Source organism: Ceratotherium simum, chromosome 15, assembly GCF_057802395.1.
Source record: "Ceratotherium simum simum isolate JZ-2026a chromosome 15, ASM5780239v1, whole genome shotgun sequence".
In the NCBI taxonomy this organism is placed as follows: Eukaryota; Metazoa; Chordata; class Mammalia; order Perissodactyla; family Rhinocerotidae; genus Ceratotherium; species Ceratotherium simum.
Genome location: NC_141914.1, coordinates 24,837,436 through 24,853,030, shown reverse-complemented (window position 1 = coordinate 24,853,030; position 15,595 = coordinate 24,837,436). Strand labels below are relative to the sequence as shown.

The window sequence follows — 15,595 nt, the reverse complement described above, 5'->3', positions numbered from 1 at the left end:
AGGCAACTGAAGCCTACAGTGGGTCAGGACTTGCCAGAAAACTCACCCAGGAGGAGAAAAAGCTGACTTGCAATCCTGCCGTGGCCAGAGACTCTTGTGCATTTTTAGTTTACGCAACAGTTGGGCTAGGTATCTTTCTCAATGGTAAAATCGAGGCTCAGCGAGGGTCAACAGCCTTCCCAGGTCACGCAGTCAGTATGCTGGAGATGCAGTGTCTCTGGGCATCTCTGATCCCAAAACCCACGCCCTTGAGCCACCCTACACAGGGACTTACAACTTGAATTACCCTGGCAGGACTGGAACCTGAGTGTGTCTGGTTCTGAAGCCTGCACCTTCCCATGACCTGGTGTGGCCTCCCTGTCTAGGGAATAACATGGCAGCATCCACTCTCGAGAGACCCAAGTGTCCCTTAGTAACAGCCCTTCCTGCTGAGAAGTCCTTCTACACATCTGGCCTGAGTGACTCTTTCCCACTCATTCAGACCCAGTGAGAGGTGAGGAAACAAAGCCCTTTGAAGGTCAAAATCCCAAGACGGGGCAGCTTATACCGCCCTTCCCCAGCCGCCCTGCCCTGCCCAAGGGCATCTGGCCTCAGTGCCCAGTGAGATCAAGCGCTTTGTGAGCATGGAGGGTCGTGCAGTGTGGTAGGAGGTGACGTTCCAGAGGGCACCCACGCCATCATTCATTCAACAGATACGTTAGTGCCCGCTCTGTGCCCGGCGCTGCTCCATGGGCTGGGGTTAAAAGCAGTGAACAGAACAGAAGAAGCTCCTGTTCTTAGAGAATTTACATTCTAGTGAGGGAGGCTGTGATACAGATGAACAGACTTGTCACATAATCTCAGGCAGTGTCACGTGCTCCAAAGAAAGCAAAGCAGGGTGTGGGGGAGGGAATGCTGTCATTGGAGGGGAGTGGTTGTGACGCCTCTCTGAGGAAGTGACATCTGAACAGAGGCCTGAAGGAATTGAGGAGTCCCAGAAGTCAGAAGGACGAGGTAAGGCGAGAGCAAAGCCCTGAGGTGAGGCTGTGCCTGAGGCCTTCCCAGAAGTAAGGAAGCCAGGGTGGCCGACAGCGAGCCGGGGGCAGAGTGGTAGGAAAAGAGGTGGAGGAGGACTAGTGACCAGATGGGCAAGGCCATGTAGGCTGTGACAAGGAACCGGATTTTATTCTAAGTGTGATGGGACAACACTGGACATTGTAAAGGGTCACTCAGTTGACTCTGTGGTAACCAGACCCAGGAGGGGTAAGAGGGAGAGCAGGGAGACCAGATAGGAGGTTGCTGCAACAGACCAGGCAGGAGAAAATGGAAGAGGTGGGAAATAATCAGATTCATAATCTATTTTGACAGTAGAGCTGATAGGATTTGCTGATGAATTGGAAAGGCAGAAAGAGAAAGGAGGTCAAAGGTGATTCTTAGTTTTCGTGGGGAGAGGAGATCAATGGTGGTACCACCTACTGAGATCAGAATGCAGGGGGTGAGGGAACAATCGAGAGTTTCGTGCATGTGAAGTTTCAGATGTCCATTAGACATCCAGTGGGCGTTTCACATAGGCATTTAGATGAATCTGGAGTGGAGGAAAGAGGTCAGGGTTGGAGGCAGGATACAGGGAGCCATCCACATATGAGGTCATTGAATGCCCTGGTATTGAATGGAGTCCCTAGGGGTAACTGTGGATGAAGGAGGGAAGGAGGCAGAGTCCAACATTGAGAAGTAGGTCAGGCCAGACATCTACAAAGGAGACTGAGAAGGAATGGCCACAGTGAGACGGGAAGAAATCCAGGAGAGCGGGGTGTCCCAGAAGCCAAATGGTGATCATTTCAGTAAGAAAAGAACGATGGAGATCAATGCGTCAAATGTTGCTGCCACGTAGAATAAGATGAGCCTGAGCATTGGGCACTGGGCTGTTGAGTTTGCCAACTCAGAGATGATTTATAACCATGACAAAGGGGTTGAGGAAGTGACAGTAAAAGAGACTGGGTGGCCTGCTGAAGGCCATGCAGCTAATACCTGGCTGCGTGGGAATTGAAACCCAAGCCTTGGCTCCTAACCACTGTGGTCCATTGCCACCATGGCCATTGGGCTCCTCTGATTGTGGCTGAGCTGATTTCAACCCACTCTTCTCTTGTTGGCCTCAGTCCTGCCATATTCATAAGTCTGCTCCCACTTTCATGTTTGTTCTTTATATCATCACAAACAGCTAACGTGTATTAGTTTGAACTAAATAAAATTGCTGTTTTTGTAGGTCAAAAACACTTGAATATTGGCGAATGGTATGTTTCAACCTGAAACAAACATAAAAGCACTTAGCATCGCCAGGGACTGAGTACCCGATACATGCTAGCTGTTACTTTCCGTCTCATTCACGCCTCTGTTGGAGTGTTATTATTCTCATTTTCCTGGTGAAGACGGTCAGGCTCAGAAAAGTTCAGGAACTTGCCCAAGGACTCACAGGCACCAAACAGCAGAGCCAGAAAGGAGTTGTTTCCTGACTCGAGCTCTCTCTCTCCTGACTATGCCAGCATGCTGCTTGCTCTCAGACAGAGAGAGAGGCCAGCCCCTCTGCCCTGCCCGCTCTTGGGGCTCCTAGAGGCTCAGACCCCCTCCCAGAAGCCTCCTAAGACCTCCTTCCCCCTGCCTAGGTTAGAGTCAGGGAACCAACCTCCTGGGGAGACAGAAGGAAAAATGCTGCCCCGGAGGGCTGAGTCCAGAGTTAGCCCAGGAGGGAAGGGGTAAGGGGTTGTCCATATAAGGACACGTTTTCCTCTCTCTGCAGAGCCCCCCACCTCCCCACACTGCCATCATCCGCCTCCATGCTTCTTTGGGGGCACAACCAGGCCAGCAAAGGACTCCAGCCCTGGGGCCCAGATCTAGAAATGGAGTTGAATTTCATCACAAACTGATTAAAATAGACAGAAAAGACAAGCTGCTCTTAAACTTTTATTACTATTATTTTTATCCCTGGGCAGCATGTGAGCACAAAGCTGGTTCTGATTAAGCACGTGGTCCTTGCCATGGTTCTCATGGAGGTCTAGTGGCTCGTGGTACATGCACAGCCCTGTGGGCAGAGGGGCTGCAGAGGGCAGGGGGGCTCAGTCCCGCCCTGTGGGGCTCCACATCTGGGGGGGCATGCCTAGCTTGAGAAGGAAACTTGAGCCCCTTTCCTCATGGCCCGATGGAAAGATAAGCTGCACAGAACTTCTAAAAACAAGGCTCAGAGCACATGACGGGTAGTGTACTCACACGCCAGTGTAGAGAGCTGAGGGCAAATGCAGAGGTGGGAAACATGTGGGTGGGGGCCGGTCAGGAGGGCTTTCTGAAGGGGGAGAGTTTTAAAGCAGATTTGCAAGGAGGCGAGGAAATGTGGTAAGCAGGAGGAATGAGTAGGTGAATGGTCACTTTTCTGCCCTCCAGAGCACTGCCGCATACATTCTCTCTCTTGAGCCTTGTTACACTGTGAGGCAGAGAAAATAAGTGTCATTGCCTTGCTGCAGATGTGGAAATAGACATCCAGGGCAGTTGACATTATTTGCCCACGATCCCAAGATTGCTGATGCCAAAGCCAAAAGTGGAACGCTGCTTTCTCGTCCCTATTCTAAGGAATAGGATGCTCTAAGGAAGAAAGCCCAGCACAGCCCCATGAGGAGAGACAGAATCCCAGTCCCTGTCTCCCTTCTTTCAGGAACCCAGGAAATCTGGGCCTCTCATCCTTTGCTTGCTCATGCCTCAGTTTACCCATCAGTTTAAAAAAAAAAACCCTAATCCTTGTTTATCTCCCTCTTCTGATGCCCTGGAACTCATTAGGAGAAAGAGAGCACTGAGGCCAAGGAACACAGAACTCTGTACATACTCTGCCCGCTCCTCCTCTTCCTTGGAAAGGGGGAAATAAACTTCTTGGTGCACCTTTCTTTAAATGGTCATCAGTGCCTGTCAGAAGTGCTGGTCTTGAAGGAAGGGAAGAAGAGAGGGCCTAGACAAGGGAACTGTAGACTTACCCCACACCCCGGTTTATGGCACCGTGATCCCCAAATGTCAAGGGAGGTGCTGACAGGTTTTCCTGTCTCTAGGAATAGTCCCTGAGACCCTCCCTGTGCCCAACTCCCACCTCTATACACACACACACACATTTGCACACGCACCTATATATACATACACACATGTACATACATACACACACGTGCACATATATACACACAAATACACATATACATACATGCACAAACACACACATACACACACACATACACACAGGCTGAGGAGAGAGACTAGGAGTTTTCAACCTGGCAATGTATTAGAATCATCTGTGGAGCTTCTGGGATCATATTGTTGCCCAGGCCCCAACCCAGAACAATTAAACCAGGCTCTGGGGAGTGAGATTCGCAGGTACAGGTGCTTCTAATGTGCAGCCCAGGCTGAGAACCACGGGGGCTGATAAATATGTACAGAGGATTTTTCTGTAGCTGAGAATAACCACTCTGCCTGAGGAAAATCCCCAGCGTGAGAAAATGAAATCATCCCCTCCCCATGGGACTTTCTGTTCCTCCATCCCTGTCCACGTGGAACCTCCACCCTCCCTCAGTGGGGTGACCCACTGAGGAGACAGGACACGGGCAGTGTCAGCTGTGGATGGTGGGGACCCCTGACTCACCGTTCGGGGCTCCTTTGATCTTTCAGGAGGTGACAGAAGGCTAACATGCAGTGGGGAATGGAGGCAGGGTAGGGCCAGGTTATCAAGTGCTGCTTACAAGGATTTCTTCCAGCTTTTTTCTCCCAGCCCCATCCTCCGTCACATACTGCTAGGAAGTTCTCCTTAAGGCCACACTTAATCATTCCTGTAGTTACACGTTTATAGCCTTTGGCTGACTCCGGAGGCCTGTGTGGCTCAGAGCTGCCGGTAAGCCCGGATGCACTAGGCCTCCATCCCTGGATCCCCCAGCTAACCGAGAGTGGGCATTAGATCGGGAAAGAAGCCTGGCTGGTGTGAAGGGATTTATACAGGCAGCTGCACAGTCTGGAGCAGGGAAGGGACCCAAATGCCTTCTAGAAGGGCAGTGCATCCAATGGGAGCACCAAGAGTCCACGCACCAGGGAGGTGTAGGTCCCCAGCCCCTAGTTGTGCTTCCATGCCCACCCCCAAAGCCCCAGGAGCCCAATCAAGGAGAGATCATGTGTTAGCAGCCAGAACAGCCCCATCCTGGAGGCGGGCACAGGGAGATGGCCTTTCCTCTCCAGCCAAGCCACAGGAATGTGGCCCAAGCCTCAGCTGGAAAGTCCCACCCCCTCCTCCTCCCTCTGAGCTTCCTCTCTTCCGGAGCAGGAAAAGGATGGACCGGAAGGGGCTCTGGGGGAGGCTCCCTTCAGCACAGTCCCTGAAGAGAAATCCTTGTGGGGAAAATGCTGGCGCATAGTGATAGCCCTTCAGCCAGCTGCTTCTTATCCGAGTCTCTGGGTGGTTTCCCCGCAGCTTCCTCAAGTCCAGGCTCCTCGGGGCCCAGTGAGGGCCTTTTCTGCCCTGCCCAGCCCCACACCATGTTACCTTGCTGCTCCCACCAGGAAGTGTTTCCCCTGGCTTTATCCACACTTTGCATCAACGTGGAGGAGGGAGAGTGGAGGAGAGGACTGAGGAGCTGTGCACGCATCCGTGCAGCGTTTCAGTCCTTTCCAGGAGGCTGCTGCTGCAGGGTTCCACTGGGTCTGCTTTGGGGAGGGTACAGAAGCCCTGATCATGGGTCCAAGGCTCAGTCCAGAGTGGGTGAGGCATGCCGGCGGGCTGCTCAGACGCCTTAGTCTGGTCTGGAGGTCCGACTGTCAGTGCCCATCTGTAGAAGGAAGTCCGAGAACTCAGAGGCCGCAAGCCCCCCCCAGACCACGAGGCCAAGGGCAGGGACCTGTCTCCTCCTTCCTCTCTCTGAGAAACCCCTCTACACAGAGCAAGCTTTTGGAAATCTAGAATGTTTAGCCCAAGTGAGTCAAGACCCAGTGAAGGGAAGAGATGGGGGAGAGGTGAGCAGCGGGCCTCAGCTCTCCCCAGCCCTGCCAGTGATGCGATTTCTGTAGTGCGTGCCTGCTGCAGAGGGTACAGCGTTAACTGGCTCCCAGGACAGCCAGTCCATCCATCTTGCCAGGGCGACTGTGCTCTCTCCACCTGATTTATAAGGCCCCACGGAGCGGATGATCCTTCTTTGGTGCTCTTGTGGAGGATAGTGCCCTGTCCCAGGCACCGGCTGCTCAGTGGGCACTGGGGGCCTCCGGGTGGACCAGGGAGGGGGAGGGGCTGTAATTTTAGTGGGGGTGGGATTTTTATTGAGGTGCCTGCTTTGCTCATTTCCTTGGGCAGCTGCCCACTGATGTTTGTGGTTACCCGTTTTGTTCCAGATGCTCCCGCCAATGAGAATGCCAAGGCCCGGGAGGTGAAAGCCCGGAGGCCCAAGAGCTCTCTTCCTCCGGTGCTAGGAACAGAGAGTAAGTACCTGTTCAGTTCTGGGCAGCCCCAGGACCGAGGGCCAGTGTCGCAGGCCTCTGCTTCCTCAAAGTCTGGCCTGAGTCCCCTGTGAACTCCTGGTGACCAAGCCAGTGGCCTTTCGTGCCCCATCCCATCTCTCCCCAGCCTCTCCTCAGCCTGGTGGTGGTGCACATCCACGTCCACCCTCAACCTCACTCAGGCTCTTTCTACTTCTCGCCAGGAGCCGGGGAGAGCTTCTCCTGATCTGTCCCAGTTGAGTCTTTCCTGCCACGTAGACCTTTCTACACTGTGGCCCTGATCTTATCACTCCTGGGGGAGTGCCCAGCTGTCCCCAAGCCCACCAGTCCCATGCAAGTGAACTATCACACGTTGCTGCCCTGGCATACCTGCCACGCACATGCACACACGTTCTGACATTGGCTCAGCCTTTCTTTCCGAGAGCTGCCCCCCCACCTCTTTACTCCTATTTTATACTGAAGCCAAACCGAGCTCCTCAGTGTGCACTGGACGTCCCAGTGTTCCTTCCTTCATGTCCTTGCTCCCGCACCTCTCTCCATGGGACACCTCTCTCAAGGGACAGACTCCCACTGAAAAGCCACCTCATCCCTGACTTGTCCTTGCTCCAGCTGAAAGTAACTCTCCCCTCCTGGGAGCTCCCAGAGCACTCACACTTCCCTCTGCCATTGGCTGTCTTCTTCCAGTGTCATGGTGACGGGTCTGCCTCTCATCCTCCCTCCTCCATTGTAAGTTCCCTGAGGGCCGTGACTGGCCTACTCATGCAGGCACCTTTCAGGATGACAGTGCTGTGCCTTGCTCACAGAGGGCCCTTACCAGCATCTCTTAGAGTCAAGTTGCGGCTGTGGTATAAATAGCCAAGGAGGGAAGGAGCCACTATAACTCTACACAGCTGTCTCCTCTTTTTGGCTCTCCATTCCCCTAGGGCCCACTTACCTATTAGGCACAGTGCCCGGGGCCCACAATGCTTTTACAGGCCCGCAAAAATATTTTAATATCTTATAAAATTAGAAGAAAAAATAAACTTTTAGGTTAAAGAAAATGTTTTAATTCATAATGTTGACATATTTATCTTTATACCAATGCAGTTGTAAAATATAATTTATATATGTATGTATATATATTTTTTTCTTCTTTAATGGAGGAAAGGGCCCCTGAAGACAAAAGTGCCTGGAGTCCACAAAGGTCATAATGCAGCCCTGGCTTCCCCTACTGATTAATTATTGGTCTAATTTTGTTAAAACTATGCTTTGAAACCTTCAGTTTTAACAGAAGGTGTGAAATTGCTTAGACATCCCCAACACACTCTTTCTACGTTTTGAAAAAACAAAAGAGGGGCTCGCCCAGTGGCGTAGTGGTTAAGTTCTCATGCTCTGCTTCAGTGGCCTGGGATTTGCGGGTTTGGATCCTGGGCCCGGACCTACACACCACTCACCAAGCCATGCTGTGGCAGCATCCCACGTACAAAATAGAGGAAGATGGGCACAGAGGTTAGCTCAGTGACAGTCTTCCTCAAGCAAAAAGAGGAAGATTGGCAACAGATGTTAGCTCAGGGCCAATCTTCCTCACCAAAACAAAAAACAAAAAAAAAAAACAAGGCAAACTCTTAATTATCCATGTTACCAGGGGAAAGTGTTTGAGCTTGACTAATTCAAAGGCTGTTTCTCTTTTTCCATTACAAGGCAGTGTTCTGTGACCTAGTCTTATTCTCATCTCTTCTTTTCAAAGCAACATATTTACCTTCCTAATGACGAGCTTGGGTTCCTTGTGCGTGAACCAGCCAGGCTGTCAGGGGATGCTCAGCCTTCAGTATGTTGGGGCAGCCAAGTTGGAATTATAATTTCTCATGGATGTTTAACAACAGTGGGAGCCTCAGATTATCAAGTGGACATTTAATAAGTTATTAGAAATGCATAAACAGTTCTAAGAAAAACCGAGTGAGAATGAGTTAATGATTTTATCTTCCAAAAGGATTTCTTGGGCCCATTATCTATTAGTTGAGAGAAAATGTAAGCAGAAGAGATGTGGGATCTTAGAAGAGCACCGAGTGCTTGTGAATTGGGGTCTGACCCGGTCATTCACCCCTCCTGAGGGCAGAAGTAGGAGAGCATGGAGTTGAACTGGGAGGTCAGCAGCCTCCTGTCCTCACCTCTGGTACATCCATTCCAGTGAGATCCTGAGCGAAGTGAGGTGGGCTCAGAAGAGAGCTGTGAAGGAGAAAAACAAGCTGGTGACAGTGAACACACCCAGGACCTGGGCTCTTTGCCCTGGAGAAGAGAAGCCTTTGGAAAACCCCAGTCAAGTTGTCATCATCCAATTCTAGGACAGGGGCTCTCAACCCTGGCTACATACTGGATCGACCTGGGGAGCTTTTAAAAACACTGCTGCCTGGGCTGTACCCCAGGCTAGTGAAATCAGAACCTTTGGGGGCAGGATCCAGGCTTCAGTATTGGTTAAAGCTCCTGGGCCATTCCAGTGTGCTGTCAGTCAGGCTGGAAACCAGCTGTTCCTGAGGGAAGCCTGGTGCCCCTGCACTGTTGGTCTTGAGAAGCAGAAGGGGGTCTCCTCTACTGCCTTCATTTAGCATGGAACTGCCTTGGGGCCCCTCATGCCCAGGTCCCCAGAGTATCTCCATCACACCTTTAGGGTGGGAGCAAGGTGCTCTGTGGCGTGGAGGCTGGAAGCCATGGTTCTTACCCCTGTAGAGGGAGTGAGGAATGGGGCTCAGTCAGCAGTGCTGCTTAGGGGGAAGGCGCAGGGCTGGAAGAAAGTGCTTCAGACATTATTTGTCTGCTGAAAGGGGATTTCACTCTGTGTAGAAAACCTTATTGGAGTTACAGATAGACATCTTACTCCCAAAGAAATGGAAGTGTGTGTCTCCATGCACAGTAATGGCTGTTTGGAATCCCTCTGCTGGCCCATCCACCCAGCCCTCTGTCACCCCAACCTGTTCCCCTGCTGGGGCACTAGGAGCATTAGCAGGATGGTTCTGGTGCCCCTCCACCTGCTTGCACACGTGTGCTCCTGTCCTTCAGAAACCTGCAGAGTTCCCTGGGTGCCTGCAGGACACCGTAGGACACCTCCTTCCTTCCAAGGAGGCTCCTGAGAAGGCAGCTGCACAGAGACAGGAAATGAAGGGGATGTCTTTTAGGTCTGCACTCCCTGGTCTTTTCTCACTTTGGGGGATAATTTGTGTTATTTATTAATTACATAAGTTAAATATACATGCATTCTTGTTTAAACATTTTCAACAGTATAGAAGTACACCGAGTACAAAGTGAAAAGCCCTTTCATCTACCCCTGATTCCACTCACCTCCTTAAATCTATTCACAATTACTTTTTTCTGAGCATTCACATATACACCTGCAAATCCATCAGTTGGAATTTTTTTCCCACAGAAGTGGAATTATGCAGTCTCTACACCTCTGCCACTTGCCTTTTCCTCTTAGCCATCACCAGTCCCAGACATCTCTGATTCCGTGAGAAAGCCCAGACTCTTGTGTCCCTAAGTGGTCTGGCTGTGTATGCTTCATTTTTGTCAAGGGCTGGGGAGCGCCTGATCTAACCAGGAAATCCATCTTCAGGGGAAGGCCGAGTGGTTTCCTTGTCAGACAGATTGTGGCCAGATACCTCTCTGCATGCCCTCCCCTCCCGGGCTCAGATGTTCAGTCCTGTTAGGAAGCCATCAGGTGGGAGAGTGGACAGTGCTCATCTGCACAGTGGCCTGAGAGCCTGTAGGAACACTGCCACTGCTGAGCACTGAGGAGTATGAGGGAAAAGCCAAGTCAGTCTGCCCCGACCCATGGGGCAGGATGAGAGAAAACCAATAAAAGTGCAAGTTAACCTGCCAGACACCAGCTCACAAGTACAGGAGTGAAGAGGGGGTGGTTTGGGAAGATTTCAAGACAAAGGAAACTCTGAGCCAGGTTATGTGGGAGGAGAGGAATGTGGTTTGGTTGAGAAGGAATGATAACATTCCTCTTGTGAGGGAGACTAGAGCGAGAAACTGTGCAGATGCTGGAATGACTATTTTGAGGGCACCCGCCTCAGGGGAGCATCTGCTCGTCATACAGAACAAGAGTTGATTGAGCACCATACAGCAGGCATCCTCTTGGACACTCAATCTATGTTGCTTCAGGCCAGTCTTACTCAATGGAGCTACAGATAGTTGTTCTCATATACAGATGAGCAAAACTAAACCTTAGAGAACGAAATTGTCCTGCCCAGGGTCTCACAGCTAGTAAGATGTGGAACTGTGAGGGCAATCCTGATTTATGCTCCTGCCACACACCCCCACCGTGCCTTGCCATAGTCTCAGGGCCATACCTGTGCTGTCCACACAAGCCTGGGCAGCGCTTCCCCCAGCCTGCTAGTGGGGCAGAGGTCTGACTGCCAGTAGAGCTGGGGGGAGAGGGAGATGACAGCTGGCAGTCTCCCCTGGATCTTGAGACCTGTCAGGGTGTTTGCTGCAGGCCTCTCTATGGGAATTTTTTTATAACTTTATTTTGATATAATTTCAAATGTACAGAAAAGTTGTGAGAATAGTACAAGAAACTCTTGTATACCCTTTACTTAGATTCACCATTTGTTTACATTTTGTTCCATTGTTTTATCACTCTCTATGTATATACTCACATATATATTCACCATTCATATAGATATATATATATACCATTTATGAATAAATTAGAGACATCATGCCCTTTACCTCTAAATATCTCATTTTGTGTCTCCTAAGAACATAACCACAATGCAATTATTAAAATCAGGACATTTAACATTGAACCAATACTGCTATTTAATCCACAGTCTATATTCAATTTTTGTCAATTATCCCAATATCTTTTATGGCTGCTTTTCCCCCTCTGGATGTGAATTTAGTGTCAGCACTCCTGGAAAACTTTCTGCACACCTCCAGCCCAGAGCTGGTCATCCCTTACCTCTGGAGAAAGAACAGGAGAGAAGGGCATGGGCCTGGGGGAGAAGCATCCAAGACTCCTCCACCTGAGCTGAGGGGGTGTGAGGAGGCAACAGCACCCTTGTTGGACCTCCAGATGCCCATTTACTGTGCCCGGTTCTGGGCCACTGCTCAGGCACAGGGCATAACAGGACAGCCACTGGGCTAGAGAGTAGGGGATGAAAGGCTTGGTTCTGCCTCTAATTGAACAATATGGTCTTGGTCAAAGCCCTTCATCCTGCTGGACCTGTCAAATGGGGACTTTCTCTGAATGACCCCAGACCTTTTCCAGCTCTGACATCAGGCCATTCAGGCTTTTCTTTGGGGTGACGCAGTTCAGGTGAGGTTGTCTAACTCCCTTTCCTATCATCTGATGCATGAAGGAGAGAAGCTATAGCAAACATGTACTGTGGTACACAGCAGTAGAAACATCCTCATGGGAAGGAGGCCTTAAGCATAAGGCCTAGGTTTAGGGTGTTGCAGCTAGAAGGGATCCAAATGGGACTTTGTGTGAGAGGCATTGATGGGGCTTAAGAAATCATTTTAGAGAATACAGATGAGGCAACACCAGTGTGATAACAGACTCAGGGATTCCTCCTATCAGCCTGTAAAGCTGGTGATCTTTTTGAAAAGAGATAGATGAGCATCCATAGGGCAATTTTACAACTTGGGGATAGGAAACTAGGCCCTGTCCATCTCTGAAACTTCAGTGCCTGGCCTGAAGTAGGGATGGAATAAGTATTTGATTACTCAAGTGGGTTCATGAGTTCCCATGCTTTCAGGGTCCCTTCCTCCACTCTGCTTCCAGGATTTGGGGGTGATACGGGTGGAATACCCCCTTGCATTCCATGCCTGGCCTTGGCCTGAGCTTCGCGCCTGACACCAGTCACTATGGCTTCACTCACCACCATCCCAGATTATGATGCTTTTAGATATCTTTACCTTGGCCTCTCCTATACGTCTCTCTCTGAAACCAAAAGTTGTGTCAACTTGAAAGCATCTTTGGATATCAAAAGCAGTGTCCAGTTTCCCTGAAGGCTTCTCCAGGATCAAATCTTTCTTTTAAATATTCTCTCCAGGTCATGGGGAATGTTAAATCCTGATAGGATTCAAAGGGCTGGAGAGGTTGAGACTTGGCATCAAGATATGCTTGACACTGGAAGATGTGGGACCCTAGGAGAGAAGCTGGGGTATTTCTATGAATGTCTTTGAAAGCTGGCAGCAACTCCCAGTTACTCCCAACCAAAGTGTTGGTCTATGAGGAAGGATGGTGCCTAACCCCGCTCTCCACCCCTCCATGCATGTGACCCTGTGATTTCCACCCCTGGGCTGCTGCTTCCAGCTCCTTCCCCGGTTCATCCACCATCTCCTACAAGCCACTTAAATGGCAGGATGGCGTCCCTCCCCAAGGACGCCAGTCAAGCAACACTGGCAGTGGTGTCCCAGGCATGCTTGGCTGCCTCTTTTATGACCATCCCTATGTTCTGTGTCCTGGGGGCTTGGGGATGGGTGTTTGCAGTAACAAGAGAAGAAGTGTTCCTCTGGAATCTTCTTATGTGACAGACTTTGCTATAAGGGGCTGTGTGCAGGAAATTGGCCCAGAGATGTTAATTCTTGGAAAATGACCAATATTTCTCCACAATCTGTAAGGATGTACTGGAAGGGGTCTGGTGTGTGCAGGGGGGGTGGACGGGGGATGTGGGGGGTTGATGTCAAGTTGCTCAGAGCCCTGAGCACCCCCAACCCGGCATGAGGCAGTGGGATTCAGCCTTTCATCCTCAGGTCCCTGCTGTCACCCTCTTGCTCTGACACAGCCTTGAGGGGTGGGTGCTGCCTCCTCACTTCACCCTGAGTCCCCTTCAGGAGTCTTTGGCAGAAAGTTAATGCTGATTTTGGGAATTGTAAAGGGTTTGATGTCTATTTTTAGTTAACTACCTAAAAAGGGAAATGTCCCCAGAGAGGCAGAGATCCAGGGAGCTCCCTGTACCGACGCTGTTCACGCTACCTCCCTGATTCTCCTTTGCTTTCCATTATCTCAGACCCTTTGACTCTGTGAGACCCTTCAGGCTGTGTAAATATCTCCCAAATACTTGCTCTGGTCTTTCTTCCCTGCTGATTCACAGGGGAGAGAGAGGCACTCGTGCTTTCAGATTGAGCAATCTGGAAACTTCTCTGGGGTGCTGACCTGCTCCCTCCCAGGCAGAAGGAAGGTTCACCAGGCCAGGACTAGATTAGGGCTTGGACAGGCTGGGGCAGAAGCAAAAGATGGGTTACCCAGACAATTGGAGGCTGGCCACCCCAGCTCTGCCCCAGCTTTCCCGGGAGGCTTCCAAATGCAAAGCTTTGATCCATGATGTTTTTATTGGGCTGCTTCACTTCTTCCAGCCTCACCCTCCTGTCTAGAGTGGAAGGCTCGGCACCTGGCAGCTTTGATCTAGTTGGTGACAGAGCAAGGAGGCTTCTCTTTTTCATGGAAAGTTACACAAGGATTCAAGCCCTAGGGCTTTGTCTCTCAGCAGCAGAGCCCAGGCGTTGGGGAGGAGTGTTCTTGGGAATTCCCAGGTTAACAGAGATCCTCAGAGGTTCCATACACGCCTTTAATAGCTATTTATCAAGCTTCTGCCAGGTACTGTGCTAGGCATGGGGCGTATTGAAGGTGAACAAAAGATACCTGTTCCTATACCTAGGGAGCTTGCTGTGGTGTATGCACGTTGGGGTGCAGGTTTCTGCAATTGCAATACCTTATGATGAGGGCTGAGATAGAGCCACCTCGGAGGGGCGTGGAACCCAGCCTGGCAGGGTTGGGTGGCCTGTCTGAAGAATGTGCACGAGTCAGCAAAGAGCTGGTGGCAAAAGCCTGGTGTTGCAGAAACTGAAAGGCATTCAGTATAGAGTACAGAGTAGGGCCCCCTAGAATGTGGTGAGCAGGCCCCCCCAGAAGGTGGTACAGGGACCAGCAGCATCAGCGTCCCAGGAGGGCCAAGAATCTGTGTTTCTAGCAAGTTTCCCAGGTGATCATAATTCATGCTAGATTTTGAGGACCACTGATGTTGAGCATCATGGGCATGGGTGAGGGTCTTCCTTCCCCAAGAGGGAACAGTGAAAAAGAAGGCTGGAGATGAAAACCGGGGGCAGATCTCAAAGGCTCTTGTTAGACAGCAAGAAGAGTTGGACTTGATCCTAAGAAGCAGTGGGCAGCCATTGGAGAGGTTTAAACAGTGGAGTGACATCAGATTTGCATTTGAGAAAGACCACTTTGATCACAGATGGATGCATTAGGATGGGGACGGGGGACTGGAGGCCCAGGAAGTGGTACATTTAGGACTAGAATGGTGACAATGGGGAAGTGGAAAGTGACAGAGCGAGGAGGTATTTAGCTGATGGAATTGACAGACATTAGTGACTGGATATGGGCAGGGAGGGGGGGCCTTGGGAGAAACAGGGACAAGCAGCAGTATGGGGAGGAGATCCTGGATTTGGTTTGGGACATGTTGGGCTTGCAGTATGTGCCAAGGGAGATGATGGTCAGGTCATGGGAGGTATAGGTGGGCTCAGGAGAGAGTTCAGGACTCCGGGGAAAATGAGGGCAGCAGAGAGAGGGATAAAAAAAGGAACTCGAAGAGCAGTTTGGGGAGCAGTGCTGTACCAGGAGGGGTGTGCTGCCTGGGGCTGGCTGGCTGGGAGAGGTGACTGCATTCCTCCTCAGAGGGACAGACCCAGTAGCAACGAGTGGGAGGATGCTCTGCCCTCCTCGCCTGACCCTGTGGCCAATAGCTGTCATGGGATTTGCAAAGATGGTTGGATTTTACTTTCCTTCAGTGATATTCCTCTCTGACAATGGCTAGTGCAGCAAGTTTGGGGTGTTGGAGAAGGGGATGGGACACAAAGGGCTAAAAGATATTATAAGATAGATAAGATAGTAAGAAGGGTGAATTCAGAGGAGAGAAAACTAGTTAGTGACCCAGGAAGTGCTGAGAGTTTGGACACCTGGACCAGCAAGAAGATTACTTCCACGGAGGACCTGAATGGGGAGAAGGAGCTCCAGGTGCAGCATGAGCGATCTCATGAGGGTGTAAAGCTGAACTGACCAAGAGTGGGGCATACTGAGTAGGGGAAGGCAAGTGCAGAGAACTCCTCTGGGGAATCTGTTTGGGGATGAGAG

The 15,595-nt window shown here is 50.7% G+C and overlaps 1 protein-coding gene across 1 annotated transcript in view; it reads left to right on the top strand.

The window, feature by feature from the left end:
- MYLK (myosin light chain kinase) overlaps positions 1-15,595 on the top strand; it is a 264,120-nt gene that overhangs the window by 192,063 nt on the left and 56,462 nt on the right. Inside the window, exon 18 of the mRNA XM_087439713.1 lies at positions 6,373-6,459. Coding sequence (XP_087295839.1) covers positions 6,373-6,459 — 87 coding nt within the window. The remainder of the gene's footprint in view (positions 1-6,372; positions 6,460-15,595) is intronic.